Raw genomic sequence first — 22,042 nt, forward strand, 5'->3', positions numbered from 1 at the left:
CCTCTAGTAAACCAGAGTGGAGGAGAGATGCTGAGTATGGGGGACATACCATTCCGCAAGTGATATTTGATATGTGGTGACGGTTGGTTGTCTCTGCTCTTTTTCGACAACTATTTTGCTTGAAATTCCGTCCAGATGGATGGTGCCTTTTCCTATCCTTGGCTGACGATGTGCTGATCCGCGGATCGATTAAATTCAAGCAAGACTGAAGAAGTGGCGTGGAAGCGGACAATATTTCTTCTGCACATTCCAGTACGAGGTCGACTCATTCGGAGTGAAACATCGGCTCAGCCTCAACGCTGATACCTATTAAAGCCACCATAACCCACCAGCCCGTTCTTGCTTGCAGCCGGTTTGACGTCCACGTGCACAGCTCGCCTTTGTGGCAGGCGGGTCAAGCACTTATTAACGACCATAATATGCCGACCCGAGGAATGTACGTGGTCGGACCTTTGCCCAACCACCACCTTTGTTACCTCAGTCGCCTCTGGTCTCGCTACTGGTCGTCGATTTCTCGGCACTCGCCATTAAGGAGTGAACAATGCCTTTATCGGAATGCTCTCCGGGTTGTAGAATGCAAGCGCCATAGACCTGTCGGATAGTCCCTGAACTTGGCTGCTATGTGGCGGATCGCGACCATGGGCTGAGATTCCGGGCGGCTGGGAGTGCAATGGTCTCAGCTACGTTATTTCACGTCAATGCATGTCAACTTTTCCCATGCCTCACTGCGGCTCGTAGGTTGGTGTCCTACCTCCTCTATTTGTGCTTTTCGTTCATGTCGTCCGACCATTTAAAGACGTTCTATTCCCTGGAACCAAGACTGTATTTGAGTTGCCTCATCATCGGATCTTCAGCTGTCAAGTCGTCCTCACCGGGAGACATAACAGCTACTTTCGCAGTCATCTCTCTTCAGCACATTTTCCCAGATTCGAACTTATCTTCGCTACGTGCTTCCACTATGAGGTAGGGGATAACCAACATACATGCAGACCGACGTCGACGTCAAGGCTAACTGTCTCCTAGTCTTAACCCGATGCTACTCTCGTCCCTCGCAGCGGACAACTGCCAGCCCGTTTACACATTCACCACAGAAACCATCTACACCACGGTCTGGACCACCAACCTCCTAGCCGCCAACCACGAGTCCACATGGGAAGCCACCTACACCATCACCCAGACCATCACCGGCAATCCGGCCGACTACCGCCGACCGGCTTTCCCCCCTTGCTTCCTCGAGACCACGGTAGATTGTAACCGTTGCGCGGGAGGAGAAGTAACCGTAACCATCACCGCCCCCAGCACGGAGCAGACCCATGGAGTCATCATCAACGGCAACGGCGTGGCGGCCGACCCCCAGCCGGTCCCAGTGAACGACGCCCCGGTACCGACAGACGTCGAGGCACCGCCTGCAGAAGAGGTACCTCCCGAGGAGGTGGCCGAGATTACGGTGACGCTACTGCCACTGCCGAATGTATCAGAGACACCCGGGTTCTCCGAGGACGTGCCCGCAGTACCTCCCGTCACGCCTACGGATGTGCCCGACGAGGTATTGGAGCCCGAGACTGGCAACGAGGTGCCCCCTGGTGCGGCACCTGCCCCCGGTGATGAAGATGATGAAGTCTCTGGGGCACGTGGCGGAATTCCTCCGGCCGAGGCTGGCATGGAGGCGTTTGTTGAGGCTGCGGCACCTTCCACCAGACAAGGACCGGGGCTGCTGTGGTTGAAGGTCGTCGTTGTTGCGGCGCTGATACTTGCTTAAGCCCTCAGCACCCGGGGAAATGATATTGCACTGAAAATCAGGGTTGACTGGGTTTGCTGGGGAGTTGGGTGGATGCCTTTTTTCTTCTTTTATTTTTTTCTTCCTTTTTTTAGTGGTCGATTGGTCTCACCCGTCATTTAGAAGCATATTGTGGCGTTTTGGTATTGGCATCCATTAGGGTATAGTAATATGTAGTTTTACATGGTCGAAATTCGACATACTTGCAATACAGTTAAGAAGCATTACATGCTACCCCTGATGGCCTGACGCAGTATTCGGTGCCCGCATGATAACAGACAGCATTATCACCCCCACGTCTCTCCGGATGGGTCTCGTCGGACAAGGCCTATGTTTTTCAATTCAGGGCCTTATTAACCTGGGTTCTATGCTGTTCCCTCAGGAATACTTCGATCTTGTCATCGTGTATAGGACGTTCGGGGGGTTCAGATGGCGGGGCTTCTTCCTCTCCTGTCTTCTCTTTCTCATCTTGAGGATCACCCAGTACGGACTTGGTGGCGGGTATGTATTCGGTTACTACAACAAAGATGCATGTCAGCAAGAGAATGGAAAGATTGGTTTGGAGTGGACGCCATGGCTGATATACAACGCCCTGGGAGATAGAAATGGCGTAACACGACGAGGATACTTAGGTAGTACTAACCTTTTTTGATGATGGGGTTAACGGTGTTGGTGGTGACGGCATTGTCGTTGTTTTGTGAAGGCTCTTGAGCCTCGTCTGCCTTCCGGTCTAGCTGCTCCTTGAAGCTTGCGTTGGGGGCTTCGGCCTTAGCCTTGATCTCAGCCTCCTGGGACATGATAGCTGTTTCGAAATGGAGAACGAATGCGAGTCTTTTCGGTTGTGGTTATACGGATACGAATCCAGCGGGGCCGTAAGAAATAATCGTTGTTCCGCTTCGGCTTGTTGATTGGCAATAAGCACTGGTACAGCGTTGGAATTGAAACCCAATGCAGTACAGTGTATTTAGAGGGTAGCAGAGATGTATGAGCAGTGGGAAAGGAGAAAGTTTGAATACTCTCGGGACGACTGGGAAAGGGACAAATACGGATATTGAGGCACCATGCCACCATCTGGGAGCGCGCACTGGGAAGTCCAAGGTGGAACGTCTGCTAACTATGTAATTGGATTAATGAGCCGAGGGCTTGCGTAAACGAACCTTCCTTCATTCAGTTGGAGATGACGATGACGCTGTTGGTGTGAGACTGAAGTCTGGGCCTTTTGGGGAATGAGTAAGGTACCTTGCATACGGATATTCGTCAATGGAAGTACACGTACTTCGTGCTCCGGAGCGAAGACAATTACCATGACGTCATATCGGTGGAAATTGAACGGCGGCTCTTGGCGACGCTAAGATAAGGTAAAACTTTGGTGGGAACGGGAACTCTCCGTTATCGGGAGGGACTCCGGACCGAGAGAGTCAGGTGCCTTTCTGGGCCGATTACTAACCCCTCGGAGGGGTAATACTCATCCTCTCCTAATGAGATGCACCGCTGTGGCGTTCCTTTTTTCCCTTGACTGTTCCATAACTTCGGCGCCATTTCACACCCACGGTCGTTTTATCCGTTGGATACTGGTCATCTTCGTTTGTTTACTTCGTCTTACTGCTTTTGGCGTCGCTCATTCTCTTTGATACCCATTGGCTTCAGCATCTTTCCGAGCGGCCGGTCCCTTTATCTGTACCCAACACCACCAGCACCACCACCACCACCAACAACAACAACAGCATGGCACCAATTCCCATCACCATCATTACCGGCTTCTTGGGCTCGGGAAAAACGACTCTCATTCTTAACCTCCTGCCCCAGCTCAAGGCCAAGAACCCAGACTACAAACTCGCACTCATCAAGAACGAATTTGGCGATCTGGCAGTCGATTCGCAGCTCGCCTCGTCAGCCGCCGTCTCGGGCGTCCGGGAGCTTCTCAACGGCTGCATCTGCTGCAACCTCGTCGGCCAGCTCGACGTAGCCCTCGAGGAACTCAGGTCGACCATCAACCCGGACCGCATCGTCATCGAGACCTCCGGCTCCGCCTTCCCCGCCACCCTCGTCTTCGAGATCAACCGTCTGGCGCGCGAGACGGGAGGCGCCTACGTGCTCGACGGCGTCCTCAGCGCCATCGACGTCGAGAACTGGAAGGGCTACGAGGATACCAGCTGGACGGCCCGCAACCAGGCCCGCTACACCGACCTCATCGTCTTCAACAAATGGGAAACCTGCGACGAGCTCCGCTTCGACGAGGTGCTCGACCGCGTTGGCGATCTCGAGGTGGAGACTCCCTGGGTCAAGAGCCGCAAGGGTTGGGTAGAAGCTGACTTGATCTTCGGTATCGACGGCGGCCTCGCCCGGGACCTGACGGAAGAACACACCAAACGTGAGCCTTCTTCTCACGAGAAACACGATCACGGTCACCAGCATGACCACCAAACCGAGGTGGAAGTGCTGTCCGTCGAGCTCACCGGCGGAGCCAAAGGCGCCGGCGTCGATGCCGGCAAGCTTCTCTCGCTTCTCAAAGCGGCCCCCAAAGACGAGGTCTATCGAATCAAGTCCGTCCTTACCGTGTCGGGAACGGCCCGCGACTCGGATCAGGACGACGCCAACCCAACGCCGCCTCACGATAGCTCTCGTTTCATTCTCAACTGGGCGTTCGGGAGGTGGACATTCACGCCCGTCTCCGACACCACAGCGGAGCACGAGTCGAGCGATCGGATTCCTCTACGGATGACCATAATCCTAGCAAGGTACGCGGGCGGGAAGTGGAAGAAGAAGATCGAGGAGGGTGGTTTCCTACAACTAGACGGTGAAGGTACGGGGGCATTGGCTGTGAATAAGATTCTATGAAACAGGATTGGGTAAAAGTAGAGATCCGGATCGCCAATAGAGTGGGTATATACTAGAGCATAATAGATAGAGTATTATAATGACTGCCGAGACATATTGACGTGCGGGCGCACATCTGGTTTAATGAGAACAGATCGAACTTTTCCACTCCCCTTAACCGGGACGTTCCTGCTCTCCTTGCCATGTTCTACCCGCAGTGGCACCGCCTCACCGTCTGTGGGAGGCAAGTCCGGCCAGTCCCTCCAGACCTCGCACCGCGCATCTATCTCGTCGCCGCGCCACGCCATCTTCCGCGCTACGAGCTGCAGCACTCTCGCCGCCTGCGCCTCATCCCCGACCTCAAACAGCACGACCCTAGCGCCGAGCCAGCCCGCGACATCCAGCAGGCGAGCGAAGAAGACGTCTTCGTGGGCGCATCCTTCATACGACGGTACACCTTCGCCCGGAACCAGCGCGAGCGACGGCTCGTACTTGCGCACTGAGTAGCCCAGGTCCCCGCGACCGTGCGCCCACACGTCTCGGGATACGTAAGGTGGATTCGCGACGACGACATCGTAACCCCGACCCCCTCGCGTTGTTTCGTCTCCGGTATTTATGAGGCCTCGCATCGCTTCGTCGTCGAAGACATCTGCCTGCCCAAACGCGAAACTCTGCTTCGGGGCGAGGGGAGCGGCAAGGTTCCCAGCCTCCAGATTGATGCGCAGGTTCTCGCGCGCGAGGTTCACGGCTCGCGTCGAAACGTCAACGCCGCGGACGTGCAGATGTGGGTGGGTGGACTGGAGGCCAGCGAAGAGACCAAGGGCGACGCAACCGGTGCCGGTGCAGAAATCGACGATTCTCAGGCCCCCCTCCTCTTGGTCGTCGGAGCGGCGGCGGCGGTCTGGGAGTGACGAGAGGTCGGCGTCCCTTGCCCTACCCTTGAGACGATCGGCAAGATGCAGGACCCAGGCTTCCGTCTCTGCCCGAGGGACTAGAACTCCGGGGCGACAGCGGAGGTCCAGGGTGCCGAAGGGCTGGGTCCCGAGAACGTACTGCAAGGGTACACCGCGGCCACGGCGGGCGCAGAGGGCGGCGACGCGTTTTTCGAGTGCCGCAGCGGACGCAGCATTGCCGCCATCACCGGTAGCGGTCAAGTGGACGTGCTCGCGGATCCATCTCAACTCGTTGAGGGCCGAAGGGAGGTCACGCGTCGCAGGGAGAAGAGTGCCGAGGTGAGGGGAGATGGTGCGGGCTTTGCGGAAAAGGGAAGGGAGAATGCGGGGCATTAAGGAATTTCGAAGAGCATGGCTGAAACAGTGCCTTTAAGCTTCTATCTCAGTCAAACATGCTAGGGGTGATGGGAAGGGAGGCCACGGCGAGAGTACAGAAATAGTTTGAAGACAAAGAATTGAAACGCGTTTGAGGATTTTGATAGCATCCCGGAGCTTGGACCACGGAATTTCGGTAGATGTATATCTCAGTTATTTGAATATTATTAAAAGCGAATGATGTATCATCCGAGTCGCATGTATAACTGCATTTCGGCACACCGTCTCGACGCCAGCCAGTGTCCATCGACCAGAGGCTCGAGTCCTGACAGACAACACCCCACCATATCCCTCTATTCTGAAGGGAAGTCTTTGAAGATTAAGTCCCTGTCCACAGCTTTCCCCATCCCCCTGTTCAAATCATTCCTCCAAGACCGGGGTTAACAGGCAGAGGCTTGTTCAAGATGGCATGCCATGCGGCCTCGTAGAACACATCTGGTCGCCGCGGCTTAACGTGCGGCGGCGGTTTCCATCGATCTTGAAGGCGGTTCTGTGTTTGATGGATTCGCACAAGATCAAGGCCGTCATTCTCGAGGTAGAACCCTCGAGGAATGCCCCCTTCAGCGACCCAAGCGCTCGGCTGTATCGCTCCCGATTCAGGCTCTAGAGGTCGCGCTCCCCGCTGCTTCAACGTTCGGCTGCTGGGACCTGTCGTGTCGCCATTAAAGAAATCGTGTTCGTTCTCCAGGAAATCGTCTGGCAGCGTCCCAGATTCAAGCCGCGGCTCCCCCTCCAGTCGCCGAGATGAGTCTTCTCCCTCGACCACTACTCCCCCCTGATTGAACCACGGGTTCGGGTTCCCGAAACTATCGGGCGTATCGGGACCCATGTCCTCCCATACAGTCTCTAGACTCCTCGCTGTATGGGTATCGGAGATGGTGGCTTCCCCTGGTGATCTTCTCTTCTTTCGCTTCTCGCTGTGTCGATTGTCCTCGAAATTGTCCGTCTGGAAATAGTATTCGGCCCAATCTCCGTACACCTCGATGTTCCGCTCGAATTCCTCTCTCTGCTCTGGCGTCTGCCAGTCCTGGAACCCCGAGGTGATGCGCCGCCTTTCCTGTTCGGGGGCCTCCACTGGAGATTGAGTAGATTCCAGTTGTTCCGAAGGTTTACCAAGTGGCGGCAGCACCGGACAGCTCGGCGAAGGAGCGATCTTCTCCTCGTCTTCTGAGGTAGCAAGAATGCTGTATGCGATATGGTCTGCATTCTCTGATGATTCTCCTCTTGACAGGTTCTGGTTCTTGCCGATATTGTCGTCTTGCTGGCAGTGCATCGCTAACGGGGAACAGTGCTCCCTGGGACCATGTGGACTCAAAGACCACCGAGATCTCGGCTCTGTCGTGGACTGGGGACTCTGCGGCTGGTGCGTAGGTATGGTCACCTTCGGTCTTGTATCTCGAGGGCCGCGACACCACGGCAACTCTTCATATCCCGAATCCTGACTCTGGTCCGACCAACGTGCCGCCTTCCGATGGGAATGGGATGCCAGCATCCTCAATCGCGTTTGGGCATCCTCGAGTGTCGCGACGCCCCCAACCGGATTTCCGCGCATGCTCTCATTCCTCCGCTCACCGTCATTCCACGACTTCTCGTCAGCGATAGTTGCGTGTGGTTGCTGTTGGTTCCCTGTTCCGCACGGTACTATACTCCTCCTCCCCGGCTTCGTCTGCTCGGCCCGAATGACATTCGTTCTCGCCGTCTGGGGAGGCCGAGGAAAGTCCTTAAGTGGCGGATACGGTTTCCACTCGGCCATATTCGCCCCAGTCACTTTCTTTGGGTCTTCTTCCTCGATGTCGTCGTCGTCGTCGTCATCCCAGCCGAACTTCTTGGGTGACCTGAAAGCCTCCAGGAATCGCATACACTCATCGTCCGTCGGCACCAACGTTGCAGGAGTGGGGTAGACTGGTCGGTCGGGCGTGTGTATGATGCAGAAGGCCCCTTTCCCGTCATGCTCCACCGTCGTCGACGGAGCTTTCACGAGCGCGAGAATTTTGTTGATGTTGAGCTGTCGCAGGCGTCCCCAGCCTGCCCTCGATTCCATCATACTCGCTATCCGTGAACAACACGACTGATGAATCTGTCAAAACTTGGTGCGCTATGGAAAGGGGAAGTGCAAGAGCAAGAGTGAGGGGAGGTCGATGTCTAACGACTGATCAGTCAAAAGGTCGAAAGAAAATAAAAGACACCGGAGTTATTTCTGGGTCTTCAGAATTCGTTTAGAGATTGTTCTCGAACAGCCCCCCTGCGATTAGGGATGACACTGAAAACGTCGCGATGGATGAAAGAAACCAGACCCCCTTCCTCGACTCCGTCAAAGACCTCCAGGAAGACTTGGTGGAGATGCGACGAAAACGACTTTATATGCCAAAGGAGGTTGAATGACCACGAGACTTGCCCACGACAAAGAGGGCCGAGTAGCAACTTTCCCTACTAAGACGCGAGGCAAACGAATGACCGAAATAACTCAGCCCGTCTCCTCCCCCCCCTGACATTCAAAGACCGCTCGTGAGACACCTGGTTGTTCCCAATCAAAAATTTAGGGATAGATATTTTCCATCTTGTCGTGTGATGTCGTCTCCTTTCAGACGCGAGCCACGCTGGTTGCATTCGATACTTATGGATATGCCAACTTCGATAGACAGTTGCCCAGGGATATACGAGTCTGTGCCTGCAATATCCTTCAAGAAGGTAGTTCGTTTTCTTCGACCTCCCTGGGAAGGTGGCTTGTTGAAGAAGTAGGGAGGGTCACATACAACGATCTCCCTCGACTTCGCAAGGATCACTTATAGGGAGAAGGGAAGAGACAGCGAGGGAAGAAAGACTTCAACTGATACTCTGTTGCACTAGGAATGTAATATCTACCCTCCATTCCTTTTGCCCTTACCTCATCAATAGTCTTTCCATTCGAGAGGATCCGAAGCGACGGCTTTTCTAGAATATTGCTTCATGTGTAATGTCCGTCCGGTAGTAACACCAAAGTATTGGGACACACAAAGATGCAAGTGTCTTTGAAGATGTTACATATTGCAGGGAGAGACTTGTCCAAAAGATCACGTATTGGAAAGACTCGAGTAACCGGGAAACTCTTCAAAGGGATTTCTATTTTAAATCAACTTGCAATGATGTTGAGGCGGTGGTATAATAGTCCATAATTCAGAAATGCGCCCGCCCTGCTTGCGATGCATGCATGCTACTTGCTGTAGACAAAGACTTCCAATGCAAAACCAGATGTATGATGTTTCGCGTCATGTACTATGATAAAGAAACCCAGACGATTAAAAAAAACCTCCAAAGCAGAGAAAAGAAGAAAAAAAAAAGAAAAAAAATCATCAGCCCCGTCTCTACAACCCCACCGTGACCGTCATGTTATTGCTCAGAACGAGCAGGATCGGTGGCAGTTCGTGACACAAAACCTCTACGTTGGACAGGTACTCCACACTCGCCTCCTCATCATGGCACGTCCCCTCGCTGGGGATGGGCAGCGTGGTAAGGAGCACGGCCGTCTCGTTGCTCTGCGAGCGCATCAGCTCGTTCAAGATGAGGTGCTGGGCCCGGCTCGGGAGGTCGTTGAACGAGAGCGCCAAGCCCTGCGTAGAGTATGGCGATCCCTCCTCGTCCTCCTCCTGGGGCCATTGCGCGCCAAGCCGGTACCGCTCCAGGATATCCGACATGTTCAGCTGCACGTCGCTCCCGTCTTCAATGTCGGAAAGCACCGACGATTTGCGCGACCGCGACGGCGGCTCCGCGAACGTGATGGTGGGTCCAGATCCGTCGCCGACCGATACCTTGGGTTCGGGAACCGGTCGGCTCGAGAATCGGCCGGCTGATGACTGTCTCGAAAAAGCAGGCCGTTCAGCTCGGGACGGCGCGGGCTTGGACTCTTCGGCAAACATGATGGTGGGGCCTGCAGTGTCCTCCACCGTCACCTTGGTCTCTGGTACTGGACGGCTGGAGAACCGAACGGTCGACGACTGACGGGACATGGCTGGCCGTATCGGGGTTACGGTGCCGGAATCGTCCCGGCATGAAGCTGGTTTGGGAAGGTCGGGGAATGCCTCAGCACCGAGTATCCTTGGAGGAGGATGGAACGTCTTGGACGAAGGGCTTCGGGAGAGCTTGGCAGCTCCGCCAGGACTTGACTGCCTCGTGCCACTATCCCGGGCTTGGCCTTGGCTGCCGTGGGCGTGCTGTGATGATCCGCCCTGCAAAATATCCGCGGGTGTCGGTGCTGAGACTGTGCCGTAAGTGGTCGACATTTCCCCAGGGTGATGTTCCCTTGTCCGTCGGTCCCGGCCTCGTCCATTTGAGAATGCACTGCCCAGGGTCTCGACGCTGAGGCTTCGTCCACCTCTGCTGCCCGACAGGAGTGGGCGCCGGACCGGTTCAACCCCTTGCGCCTCATTTTCACTGTGATCGCTCAGGTCGTCGCCGCCATATTCTGTATCCGACTCCGATTCCGAACTCGACTGCCCTTGATCGTCGTCGCTGGGAATTCTACTCTCAATGCCTTCCTCCCCTTCGAAGACCTCGTCCCCGAGGTGAGACGTATGAATACCCATGCTCACGCCCAACCGCACGAATCTGGACACCGTGGGCTTTCTTTGCAAGTCACCGAGGTCGATTGTGCCCGACAGGCGCCTGGGATTGGCCTCGTCCACCGGGACATGAGGGTTGAAGACCCCCGCTCGCCCCGCCGTCGATTCGATGATGTTGGCAAGATGCGTCAGATCTTGCGCCGAACCCGTAGTCGACATGCGGCCCCGGAATGTCTGCAGTTCACCCCACCAGTCCTCGTTCCTAAGGACCTCATTGACCACAGCCTCGTTCTCTGCATCGTCGGAGCGCCCATTGATGATGTACTCGTAGGTTTTGAGCTCGCCGCATGCCAGCCAGAAAACGAGAATCTTGGCATCAAGCCTCAGCTTGTCCAGAAGAGCCTTAACCCTAGCGTGCTCTTCCGCCACTTCGCTTTCGTATTCGACGAAAACAATGACCCGGAGTGTGTAGACGCGTTTCCAGGCCGGCACCGTGTGGAGGATGTATCCAAGCTGCAAAATCAGGGTGTCTACGCGTGTGGTCAGCTCGTGTCCGCATCCCTCGACCTGTATGCCGGTTGCCAAAGAAAGGTCTTACATGTGTCAAAGTTCGTGGTCAAGAAACTCTTCCCATCGGAGAGCACTTCGGCGGACATCTGGATGGGCCAGAGGTCGATGTACTTTTTGGTATTTGTTCCGTCCGGGCGGGGAGTCTCGAGGTTCTGGAACCCCTTGCCCACAGCTACGTTGAGTTTGTGTTTAAGGGCGAGATCTTCTAGCATGGTCATGTAGTTAGTAACGCCCATCATGTCTTCGGTCCTGATGACGTCTGTCGGCAGAGTCCCCTCCAGCAGACGCGCTGACGTGTCGCCGCGTCTTCGTTTCGAAGCGGCAGCCTTCCCCTCCCTCTTGGGAACTGGCTTAGACGGCATAGTGGGTGACATGGGCATCTCGGGAACGCGGACGGAGGGGCGGGATTTCCTCAAATCATCCATGTTGTAGAACCCTATCACGGCAATGTTGGGACGCATGCCACCAAGTCCCGCCGATAGGATCAGGTTGCGGATGCCCCAGTTGATGGAAGGAGACATGGTGAGCTGGACGAAAGCCTTGATCCTGGATGATTCGGAGATGTACTTGGTCCAGGCTGATTGCTGGAGTCTTGCCTCCTGTACGCCGCTGTCAAAGTCGTCGGTGACGATGACATGTCCAAGAATGTACAAGGACCCTTTCTTCATGGAATTACAGAACTGGATCAGCCTGGTTTGGTTCCTGGGGTTGTTGATGAGTAGAATGATCTGCGGCCGCCAGAATTTGATGTGCTCCGGACGCAAGCGGAGCAGGTATTTGCGGACTTGGTGATAGATCAAGTTCTGCGAGACGTCGCCCCATTGCTTGGGTGGGCTGAGATAGTGGATCAGGGAAAACAGGAAGACGAGCAGGCAGACGGCGAGGGCAGCGTAGGTCCCATTGATAAAGAACATGGCAATGGCCGACATGATACTTCCAGCAAATGCAGTCTGCCAGCTGAAGAACTTGAATGCGGGCCTAAAATTCGGTGCCGATCCTATCTTGAGCAAGAAGCAAGCAAGATTCATGACGAAGAAGGTCATCTGATAACCCATGGAGATGAACGTGGCAATCTGGTTCAGATTGGCCAACATGGCCACCTGGGCAATGGCATAGGTGATGACAACAGCGTAGAGGGGATCTTCCGCTTTGCCCGTGTCCTGAACGACATCGGCCAAGCCGGGTAGGAGCTTATCCTTGGCAAGGGCTATCATGAGCTTGGCCGCACCCGTGAGAGCGAGAACGGCGGAGACGAAGGTGACGGCGACCTCACCGGCCAGGATGAGGGGCGGATAAAGATTGGTGAGAGAGATGATGCTGGGGTTTTGAAGGAGAGACTCTCGGGTTGTGCTCGCGGCCAGAGAGAAGACGACGACGAGATAGGCGATGAAGGTGGTCAACATGGCCCACAGAGTGCCCTTGGGAATGGCCCTGCTGGGATTGCGCAGATCGCCGGAGAGAGAAGCGCCGGCAAAGATGCCCGAGGTAGCAGGAAAGAGAATGCCGAACAGGTCGCGGAAAGTCTCAAGTCCTCGAAAGCTGTCTCCCTCCGTGTCGGGGGCGAAGTTCCCGACGAGAGTCCCCAGATTAATACCGGTGAAATCAAGGCCGAGAGAGTCATCCCGGAAGGGTGTCCTGAAGAGGGTCGAGGCAGGGATGCTCAACACTGCGATGGTAAGAACAACAAGCAAGGCATTGCTGGCTCGACTCAGAATACCGCTCCCACCCAGCACGATGCCAGTGCAGACGAACAAGGCGGCAGTCTGTATGCCATAGCCAGTCCAGAAACCCTGAGGGAAGACATCTCCCACATAAATCCTGATGCAGTCGATGAGACCAACGACGTTCAGAGCCGCGTTCAAAACCTGGGCCAGGTAGAAGAGCACGCCGATGGAGCCACCGAATTCAGGACCGAGAGAGCGCGAGATGAGATAATAGGCGCCACCGCCTTTGACTTCACCGTTGGAAGCAATGGCGGACAGCGAGAGTGTCGTCAGAAAGTTGACGAAGTATGCGGTGAGGAGTAAACCTGAGGGTTCATAGTTCATACCGGGCCAGAGAGTTAGTCTGGCTTTGATATGTACGTGTAAGGGCAGCTTCGTTTTCCCTCCTTGGTGGATTGGGGGAGCTGAACCGCCCCAGTCCTGGTGGTTAAGGGGAAGGGAAAGGTTCTTGGGGGAGAAGACAAACCGATGATGCCAAGGAGGCCAACTTGTCCGAGAATTACGCCAAAGCGCAGAAACATGAGAATGCTGAAGATGTTTAAGCAGACGGGGATGTAGACTCCCGAGACCACACCGAGCTTGGTGGCAGGCCGTGTCTGCTCCATAGTAGTGGAACTGGACCGCCGTTTGGCATCGGTAGACCCAGGCATTTTCTACGCTGGCTGCTATGAGAATCCCTGGAAATCGAGTGGGGAAGGAGGGCGAGCCACGGAGAACGGATAACCTGGCCGAGGAGATAGATTATAAGGGACAGTCTCCCGACCGCTTATGACAAATTCTCCGCCGTGTCCTCATACCACATAGTGCCTGCGACGTTCGTTATACAGGCCTGCGAGGCCAGAAGCAAGTGGGTGTGGTGAGAAGGCGGAGGTGAGGACGAAGGGAGAGGAGCGTGGTGTTGGAAGTCGGGCAGCTCTTGATGTGCCAGCACCAGGTGAAGGCTTCGGACGCCCAAGCCAAGGAAGGATAATTTGCCGGCTGGGCAAGAGACCACGAGGCAAGTTCGAGGTCGTGACAGAGGACAGACGCGCGACGAGAGGCGAGAGACGAAAGACGAAAGACGAGAGACGAGATGGTCACCCTTGAGGCTAGCAGTCCAACACGGCCAAGACCTGGAGATCCGAGGTCGATGACTGGCAGAATGTGTGTATGAGTCGAGTACGGAGTAATTACCAGAAAGCGAAGGGACTGCGGATGAACGCCAAGGATTAACCACAGGGTGCTGAAGGTGAGTTGAACATCAGTGGAGTTTGGGGATTTGTGGTTGTGTTTACAGAGGAGGGGCCGTGCTACGAAGGGACGACCGTGCCATGGCTAAGGTAGCTCCGTACCTTACCTAGGTACCTAAGGTACGAGGCTCTGTATTTCGTACAAAAGTCGCCAAGTACCTCAAGATGCGATCACAGGGGTCCAACAAAGGGAGCTACAAAGTGGGGGGTATCGGGGAGTACTCCGTACCTAAGGTAGGAGGCGGTGGCCTGGTGGGCAGTGGTTGCCTGTACATCGTAACATGGCACGTACGTTGTAGGTCGTATCCATGCAAAAACAAAAACCACCAAAAAGACAGTAAAGTCGGGCAAGGAGGACAGGAATGAGGGGCCAAAGGGAGACACAGATGAGAGGGGCAACGTCAGCCAAGACCCTCCAATCCAGCTCACGAGATCTCCGCTGCTACTTCGTGCATACCACCGGCCCTGCAGGCTGCAAAGGGATGACAGGGACTCGACTCGGGAGTTGCAGTCGCACAACATTGATTTCCTATCTGCCAACCCCAGAGAGTATGACGTGGGGAAATGGAAAGGAGGACATGAACGAGGCAATGTAATTACAAAGGGCCCCGAAGAAAAGCTTGGGATCGATCCTCGGGTTCCCTTGAGCTGAAGGGGGAGCTGGGTGTGAGATAGCATATACGAAGGACAGTGGAGTGGTCATCTCATTCTCGGCGTTTGGTATGAGAATATAGCACATAAAGCTCGGATACCGTACGAAAGATCAGGCAAAGATTCTCATTTTCTCCACTCGATATCAAGAGTTCGCCGCGAGTTTTCTTAACTTGAGAGAATAATTGGTTAGGAATGTCTTTGGTGCCGGCCTGTGTCCCTGTGTCCAGTGTCTCTCCTTTACTGTCCCTGTCCCTGTCCCTGTCCCTGTCCCTAAACAGGCAGCCTGGCGTTTCCATGACTTTCCCGTTTCTAAACGTTCACCGCCACGGGCGTTAAACGGTGCAATCACAATCTTAATATGGACGTGAGTAGTAAACCGGCAGTACACGTATTACTTCGTAGTTCCTTTCCCTCAGTGCGGACCTACCTCCCAGACTCCTACGGAGTACCTACCTTAGTTAATAATATACGCTCAAATGGTAGGTAGCTGGGGAATCTGATGTGAGACCACACCCTGCCCCCATTTTAGTAATTTCTTGTACATTATCATCCGCACACACAGATATCTAAGGCAAGGTACAGTGGGTGAGCAATAATTTAGGTATATTTCAAAGATCCAGTGATTCGTTAAGGTACTTTTGCAAGATAACATGGTTTTGCCCTGGTAGAAAAGTGTTCCCCAAAAGCTTCGAAACATTCTAAGGTATCCCGAAACTTTTGCTCACTTACTGTACGGTAGCTACCTTAGAATCTGGCTACCTGATTATTAGTGCTAGGTAGTTCCGCCCTATCGCTAGGTACCTCCGTCAACCATAGCCTGTACACTACCTTAGTAGGCACCCAAGGCAGCTTAAGCCGCCGTGCTGACCCGTACCGGTACCTGAGTACAAGACGTTGATCCTGTAGAACCAAGCCTGGCACAGAGTCACAAGACCTGCGTCCAACCTTCCGCGCTCACGTCACGGGCCCGGACGCCTATCAGCCAAACACGAGCTCGTCTTCTTGTCAAGTGTCTCTGGTCACGATAACCTCTTCCAAATCCTATCTTTACCTTACTGTACATACCAAGTTTGGTAGGTATATCCAACCCCCCCTCCCCCTTTTCGTTCGGCAACATCACAGCTCTTCCTGCTTCGGCCTCTCTGATAACGGAGCCCCAGCTCCCCATCTTGACTCGTTGCTAACCAGATATCCGTCTTTTCCCGAAACAGGCTTATCACCACGCGGCATTCCAAGCCTCTATCTCGCTCCTCTGCCTTTTTCCTCCCCCAGAGATAAGGGATAAAGAATGGGATAAGACCTTCTCAATATCTTCATCGACTTCAGAATGGCCTCCCCTTTCCGAGACCCCGTCAGCATACCTCGTTCCGCCTCACCCACATCCTTTCCCGCCAGGCAGTACTCGTCTACCCCGCGATCTGATGTTACCGCCCGGTTAGCCGCCCCAGTATCCTCCCAGCACGTCGGTTCGCCCTTAGCCGGCCATTCGATTTCGGGCACTCCAGTGCCGCGGTCCACCGATGGTCCCAACTCGAGCAATACCACGCCCTTAGCCGGCGCCGAAGGGCCAGGAAGCTTCGCCGCGAATGGCCCCGGAATCTCTGCCCTGGCAGCTGCCCTTTCCAACTCGATCGGCGTCTCTCCTCCCAAGTTTGGCACGCCGCCCGTTCGCTCAGCGACTCCTCCCGCCCAACCCGGCTCCTCCGGCGCCTCTGCCCACCAGGTTTTCGGGAGCCCGCACACGAACTACGGCTCCTTCGACTCGCGTAGCCGCAACAACGCCGCCGTGTACGAAGACCCCGAGATCGTCAAGCGGCATCTCGTCCTGCCCTCGGATATCACTTCGGAAGAGTCCAGCGTGGTGGATGGCGCCAAGGGCAAACAGCCCGCAGAGGTAGCCGGCGCGGGGCTGCACGACGAAGAGTTCTCCAGTCTCCGTCTACAGGGCGGCGATGTCACCCGCCCCATCTACAAGTGGACCGAGGCCGAGTCGAGGAACAAGGTGCAGCGGAGCAAGAGCTTCAGCGTCTCCCGCCCGGGACCCGAAACCGAGGTGCTCGATATCAATGCGATCAGAGTACCGGGCGGGTTCAGGAGGAACTACCTGAGGCGATCGGCCAAGAACCCGTCGGCTGATCAGAACAGCTCGGAGACCGGCGAGGATTCCCATCATCCGAGGCTGCTGACCTCCAGTTTCCTCGAGTTCTTGTCCATCTATGGCCACTTCGCCGGCGAGGAACTGGAGGAGGACGACGAGGCCTTGGGTCCGGGCGAATACTTCTCCTCCGGTGCCGAGGGTGACGAAGAGTACGATTCGGACGAAGGGAGCGAGGATGACCGGGAGCCCATGGAGGATAGCGCCCTGTTGACGCCCTCCCGTCGGCGGCGGAGGCGGAAGCCGCGTGGCGGCAGTGGCACGAACAGCCCAATGGGCGCGGCTCTGCTCCTGCTCAAGTCCTTTGTCGGTACCGGTGTTCTATTCCTCCCACGCGCGTTCCTCAACGGCGGCATGCTCTTTGGCAATCTCGTTCTCCTTGGTGTGGCGGCCCTGAGCTACTACTGCTTCGTCTTGCTCGTCACTACGCGCCTCAAGGTCGAGGGATCCTTTGGCGACATCGGAGGGATACTCTACGGCAAGTGGCTGAGGACCTTGATCCTGTTCTCGATCGTGCTGAGCCAGATCGGCTTCGTCGCGGCGTACATGGTCTTCACCTCGGAAAACCTGCAGGCTTTCGTCCTCGCTGTGACCAAGTGCGAGACGGCTATGGAAACCAAATGGTTCATCCTGATGCAGATGGCCATCTTCATGCCCTTCTCCCTCCTGAGGGATATCGAGAAGCTCAGTTTCACCGCACTCATCGCCGACGCATTCATCCTCGTCGGCCTTGCGTATCTCTTCTACTACGATATCCTCACCCTGAGCACCAATGGCCTGGCCGACATCATCATGTTCAACAAGGACAGCTGGACCCTTTTCATCGGCACCGCCATCTTCACCTTCGAGGGTATCGGCCTGATCATCCCGATTCAAGAGTCCATGTCGCACCCCGAGAAGTTCCCTCGCGTCCTGTTCGTCGTCATGATCATCATCACCGCCCTCTTCACCGTCATGGGCGCTGTCTCTTACGCCGCGTACGGCTCGAAGACGGAAACAGTCGTTCTGTTGAATTTGCCGCAGGACAGCCGACTCGTCAATGGAGTCCAACTCCTGTACTCGGCCGCCATCATGTTGTCGACCCCGCTGCAACTCTTCCCGGCCATCCGCATCACCGAGAATGGCCTGTTCACAAAGAGCGGAAAATACAACCCGTACATCAAGTGGCAGAAGAACGTGTACCGTTTCTGTTTCGTGCTCATGTGTGCCGCCATCGCCTGGGGCGGCGCCGACAACCTGGACAAATTTGTCGCCCTCGTTGGCAACTTTGCCTGCATCCCGCTCGTTTTCATCTACCCGGTAAGGGGGTTTTTCTTCTTTTTTTTCCCCACGTTACAATCCAGAAAAGTCATAGTAGACAGCTGCTGACAGGAACCATAGCCCTTGCTTCACTACCGTGGTGTCGCGAGAAACCGGTTCTGGCGAGTGGCGGACGTTGTTCTCTGTGTCTTTGGCTTCGTGGCCATGGCATATACAACGACCCTGACAGTTGTCAGCTGGGCCAGCGGTCCCTCTGGACCGACCCTTCCAGGACACTGTGATCCCAAGGGGCTTTAGAAGTGGAAGCTATAAAGCTAGGAGACCCGAGCGCCCTACATACCCTATAAGAAGAAAGATGGCAACCTGATTGTTGACATGGATTCATCTCTACCTTACCCACCTAGACGAGAGACTTGCGTGGATTGTTACATATCTATGGAGGCGTCAAGGCAGATTACCTGACGAGATTTGGGTTGTCTGCGGTGATGTTATAGATTGTTTTTGGATTGTTAGAAGTACAGGAGGATTCCTATACCTGTCCGTATAACATTTAGACTTGCAGCAACTAGCATCTTGTCTTTTCCAATTCGATGTTTGCGTGAAGCATGTACTGTGCGACATAGTTTCGTGTTGATATAACATACTGTATGGGTATACGCCACAATTATGTGGCTGGTGAGAAATCGACCTCGACAACATTTGCCTTCTGGGTAAGCACCCTTTTCGATCGTACCTTCCTTTGGGTTTAACGCCGGAATTTCAACTCCAATTCACTTGACTGACTTCATTGCTTTCTCTTCTTGGTCCGAGTTTTACTTTACAGAGTAGATTACGGATACATATAGTCCATGCGCCTTCCAAGTCTTGACACTGAGGTGTGACTTGAACCTCAAACTCCGGAAGATTATTCTCTCTCAAGTCGCCCCTGTCACTGCACATTATCTGAAGTGCTCCCAAACTACTCGTCCTAGGTGCGTATATTTCTTCAATTAAGGCGTATCTCTGTCATCATAGTATGGTGCTTACACTATCTTTAGTTTAATTACGAGACGGTGTTAAATCCTTCTTCACAATGAACGCACCAGACCGGCAAGTGAACACTCTTTTACTTATCACATACGGTGCTTCACCATTATTCTGCCGGTATCATGGTAAAGAACATTGGCCTGTAGTTCAGGCTCTGTGTCTTTCAATTGGCATAGTGCCCTCTGCTCTTTGTCCTTATATCCTTATAACACATACTCTTATCACAATACTGTCTGAGAGGAGAACACTGTTCCTCGCCCCTTCGACATGTCACAGCATATCACAGCATGTAACGAGACGGATGCTATGGCTGTTGAGCCACTAATGTTACGAGGCCGGGATTAACATCAACGGAGCCGGTATATAATCTCGAGGGCCCGGGCCTAGTGGGCAAGACACCTAGGCAGCTCTCTAGGGTCAGTGGCCACGATAAATGAGGGCTTCGCGGATGTCTGTAGGTTACAGGCAGTCCCCCGGACAAATAAGTGAGCAGACTGGCGGTGCCTTCCAGAATTTCAGATCATGCAACGGCCATAAGACTTGTGCGTTCGAATAACCTCCATGGTCGTCACAACGACGGCCTCGTTTCTTTGGTCTCTTACGAGCGTTTTCTTGCCTTGGCCATCCTTTTCTCTTTCCTCTACACCTCGCATCAATCCCTTAGGTCTCTCTCCTTCAGCTCTGCTGGCTCTCATAACCCTTCTCCATCATACCACTTCTATCATACAACCTCAACCAAGAGCCCATCTCCAAACATCTGACACCATGGCACCTAACAAGGACAAGCGCCCTTTTGAGACTGGTCCACGCGTTTTAAACCAGCCTAGACCTTGATTCTTTCTACCTCGTTGTTTCGCTTGTCTTGACATATAAGGCTGACTGGCACCTTACAAACAGCTTCGAGCTCTTCCTCCTCGGCCCCGGGGAGAAGAAGATCGATGAGCGTCCCGTTGCCGGTTCGTGTTTTCCAAAGTCCCCTACTCTTTCCCATCCAACGGAAGAATAACTGACAGCCTGACCTCGCACGTCACAGCCATGGCCAACACTTCGGACTTCCTCATCAAGAAGGAGGACCATACCTTGGGCAATCTCCTCGCTGAGCATCTCAAGATGCATCCTCAGGTTCTGATGGCTGGCTACAAGGGTGAGTCTCCACACCCCTCAAGCTCCTCGCTTCACATCACTAAATGCTGAGATAAACGTTGATAGTCTCGCATCCCAACGTCCCGGAGATGTTCGTCCGCGTCCAGACCAACGGGGAAATCACTCCCAAGGAAGCCGTCGTTAGCGTCCTCAAGGACTTGCTGAAGATGTTCTCCAACCTCTCGCAGGAGTTCATTCGAGAATTTGAACTCCGTCGCGTCGTTGAGGCTCGTCGCAATGATGACGCCAACCCTGGCCAGGGCTAGTCTCTCCTTTGTTTTCCGGCCGTTGCATTCTCCCCCTTGGGTACCTGGTATACGGACAACTTTACACGGCGTTCGGGGTGTTCAGTGGCCTGGCAAGGCCGCGAGGGAACATGTGCATCTTTGCTACTTCATTGCTTCGTCGGAGACTGTGCTTCTTATAAGTCAGAGAGAAAGTCCGGAACTTCAGCTGTGACCTCAGGGACGTAGCATGGCATGAAATTTACATCAAGCTCCCGCATGGATTCTCTGGAACGTTTGGCGTGGTCATAATCATAAAATAGCCTGCCTGAGTCTTAACCTCATGTCGGACGCCCCCCGAAGCACGCCCTGACGGACCATAGAAGCCTACATGTCAGAAACATGATACGGCGATCGGCTTGAGATACCTTCGACCGATAGTTACCAAGGTCTCTGAAGCCGCCATCATACCCACCGATTACTCGAAAAGAATCTTGTTTCTCAAGAAACCGGCCCCTCGCCTCCAGGGATTAGCTACAAGGGTCGAAAGTCAGCGTCCTGAATAGTTTTTACAGCGTTAGGACCACCGTCCTTACCATGCAGATGTTGTTCCCGTTCAATAGAATCTTGGGAAGCTTAACGTGTTGACCAGAGTAGTCACTGATGAGACAAACAAAGATTAGCCCGAGCAAGTGAGATTGGTTAGTCCCGAAGGGCAACATCGGGCATGCCTACAATTCTGTGACATCTTCCAGGACCATGTCTAAAGTAGGACGTTAGCACACCGCATCTCGCAAATAAAGACCTCGGCAAACCGCTACTCACTAACGTAGTCGTCAAATCCTACGAGAGTTCCGCTAAATTCTGCCAGACAAAGATGTTAGTCGTGGTCTCAGCATGCCGCAATGGATTCTCAGCCCGATCTAATGGTCGTACCCTTGTCGCCCTTCATGATGACCCATATCCTTGAGCCGACGCACTTGTCGATGAGCTCTGGTTTTGTGTAAGTTACTCTCCCGCCAAGTCCTCGGACAGCTAAATTCGACGGGCGTACCAAGGGGGAGTAGTTGTGTGGCCATGTCGGTGGCCTCTTCGTCGGGACTGATATAGGACGGCTACTGTGGTTTGCGGGATGTGTTGCCGGCCCGAGCTGATGATTGTATCCCCGGTTTTGGAGTTCCGAGTGCTTTATGTCTGACAAACTCCGTTGGTTTCCTAATAGTTGTCTGTCGATTTGATACCGGGACAAGCTTTCAATGAGATAATACGGGACCTCGAAGCAACAGACAGAGGGAGATAGAAAGTCACGTGTTATCGCGCGTATGACTCAGCAACCGTTACGAAGCTGGCCTTTAATCCTGGAGGTGAAGAACCGCCCCGCGGAAACCCCAACTCCAACTCCGCATCTTGGAAGTGCCGACCCCCGCCAAGGTGTCGACGCGTCTGCCTGGGACCTCTTACGCTCTCAAGTCATGCCATTTGGTCGCCATGGCACACCTTCGGCGAAAAGTACTCTTCTGCGGCTACAGAAGTACGTAAGGCTCGATGGGAGGGCTGACGGCCTGTCGCAATGCCGATTCTATTCCAACTCCGTCCGACT

General features: G+C 54.3%; 10 protein-coding genes across 10 annotated transcripts; 4 read left to right on the plus strand and 6 right to left on the minus strand.

Moving 5' to 3' along the window:
* Nucleotides 1-3: 3 nt before the first annotated feature.
* On the minus strand, nt 4-882 carry SODALDRAFT_359010 (hypothetical protein; the record flags this gene model as incomplete). Its single annotated transcript, XM_028614145.1, has 6 exons — nt 4-110; nt 231-264; nt 330-378; nt 541-643; nt 727-756; nt 816-882. The coding sequence occupies 6 exons, from the start codon at nt 880-882 to the stop codon at nt 4-6; spliced, it is 390 nt and encodes a 129-aa protein (XP_028466949.1).
* Nucleotides 883-919: 37 nt separating this feature from the next.
* On the plus strand, nt 920-1,923 carry SODALDRAFT_332566 (hypothetical protein). The gene has a single exon (XM_028611750.1). The coding sequence runs from the start codon at nt 1,034-1,036 to the stop codon at nt 1,757-1,759; it is 726 nt and encodes a 241-aa protein (XP_028466950.1). The 5' UTR covers nt 920-1,033; the 3' UTR covers nt 1,760-1,923.
* Nucleotides 1,924-1,991: 68 nt separating this feature from the next.
* Nucleotides 1,992-2,950, minus strand: SODALDRAFT_378256 (hypothetical protein; the record flags this gene model as incomplete). The annotated part of the gene is made up of 3 exons (XM_028614969.1): nt 2,421-2,950; nt 2,166-2,293; nt 1,992-2,105 (listed from the first exon to the last, which is right to left on the minus strand). Exons 1-3 carry the CDS (start codon nt 2,572-2,574, stop codon nt 1,992-1,994), a joined length of 396 nt encoding a protein of 131 aa, XP_028466951.1. The 5' UTR covers nt 2,575-2,950.
* Nucleotides 2,951-3,275: 325 nt separating this feature from the next.
* Nucleotides 3,276-4,730, plus strand: SODALDRAFT_332568 (cobW-domain-containing protein). The gene has a single exon (XM_028611751.1). The coding sequence runs from the start codon at nt 3,503-3,505 to the stop codon at nt 4,613-4,615; it is 1,113 nt and encodes a 370-aa protein (XP_028466952.1). The 5' UTR covers nt 3,276-3,502; the 3' UTR covers nt 4,616-4,730.
* On the minus strand, nt 4,561-5,983 carry SODALDRAFT_332569 (S-adenosyl-L-methionine-dependent methyltransferase). Its single transcript, XM_028611752.1, has one exon. It carries the CDS (start codon nt 5,878-5,880, stop codon nt 4,690-4,692), a length of 1,191 nt encoding a protein of 396 aa, XP_028466953.1. The 5' UTR covers nt 5,881-5,983; the 3' UTR covers nt 4,561-4,689.
* A 294-nt stretch (nt 5,984-6,277) lies between these two features.
* SODALDRAFT_359015 (hypothetical protein) lies at nt 6,278-7,966 on the minus strand (the record flags this gene model as incomplete). Its single annotated transcript, XM_028614146.1, has 1 exon — nt 6,278-7,966. The coding sequence occupies one exon, from the start codon at nt 7,964-7,966 to the stop codon at nt 6,278-6,280; it is 1,689 nt and encodes a 562-aa protein (XP_028466954.1).
* A 1,083-nt stretch (nt 7,967-9,049) lies between these two features.
* Nucleotides 9,050-14,502, minus strand: SODALDRAFT_344145 (solute carrier family 12 member 3; the record flags this gene model as incomplete). The annotated part of the gene is made up of 5 exons (XM_028613148.1): nt 9,050-10,987; nt 11,056-13,056; nt 13,218-13,404; nt 13,462-13,529; nt 14,427-14,502. 5 exons carry the CDS (start codon nt 14,500-14,502, stop codon nt 9,264-9,266), a joined length of 4,056 nt encoding a protein of 1,351 aa, XP_028466955.1. The 3' UTR covers nt 9,050-9,263.
* A 978-nt stretch (nt 14,503-15,480) lies between these two features.
* Nucleotides 15,481-18,615, plus strand: SODALDRAFT_310426 (vacuolar amino acid transporter 3). The gene is made up of 3 exons (XM_028609139.1): nt 15,481-15,707; nt 15,846-18,088; nt 18,170-18,615. Exons 2-3 carry the CDS (start codon nt 15,962-15,964, stop codon nt 18,344-18,346), a joined length of 2,304 nt encoding a protein of 767 aa, XP_028466956.1. The 5' UTR covers nt 15,481-15,707; nt 15,846-15,961; the 3' UTR covers nt 18,347-18,615.
* Nucleotides 18,616-18,795: 180 nt separating this feature from the next.
* Nucleotides 18,796-20,957, plus strand: SODALDRAFT_332575 (RBP11-like subunits of RNA polymerase). The gene is made up of 5 exons (XM_028611753.1): nt 18,796-19,020; nt 19,087-19,138; nt 19,973-20,031; nt 20,109-20,219; nt 20,285-20,957. Exons 2-5 carry the CDS (start codon nt 19,122-19,124, stop codon nt 20,482-20,484), a joined length of 387 nt encoding a protein of 128 aa, XP_028466957.1. The 5' UTR covers nt 18,796-19,020; nt 19,087-19,121; the 3' UTR covers nt 20,485-20,957.
* Nucleotides 20,944-21,521, minus strand: SODALDRAFT_275852 (like-Sm ribonucleo protein; the record flags this gene model as incomplete). Its single annotated transcript, XM_028607994.1, has 6 exons — nt 20,944-20,976; nt 21,039-21,102; nt 21,178-21,205; nt 21,268-21,306; nt 21,379-21,435; nt 21,497-21,521. The coding sequence occupies 6 exons, from the start codon at nt 21,519-21,521 to the stop codon at nt 20,944-20,946; spliced, it is 246 nt and encodes an 81-aa protein (XP_028466958.1).
* Between the last annotated feature and the right edge of the window lie 521 nt (nt 21,522-22,042).

This window comes from Sodiomyces alkalinus, assembly GCF_003711515.1.
Source record: "Sodiomyces alkalinus F11 unplaced genomic scaffold SODALscaffold_4, whole genome shotgun sequence".
Classification (NCBI taxonomy): Eukaryota; Fungi; Ascomycota; class Sordariomycetes; order Glomerellales; family Plectosphaerellaceae; genus Sodiomyces; species Sodiomyces alkalinus.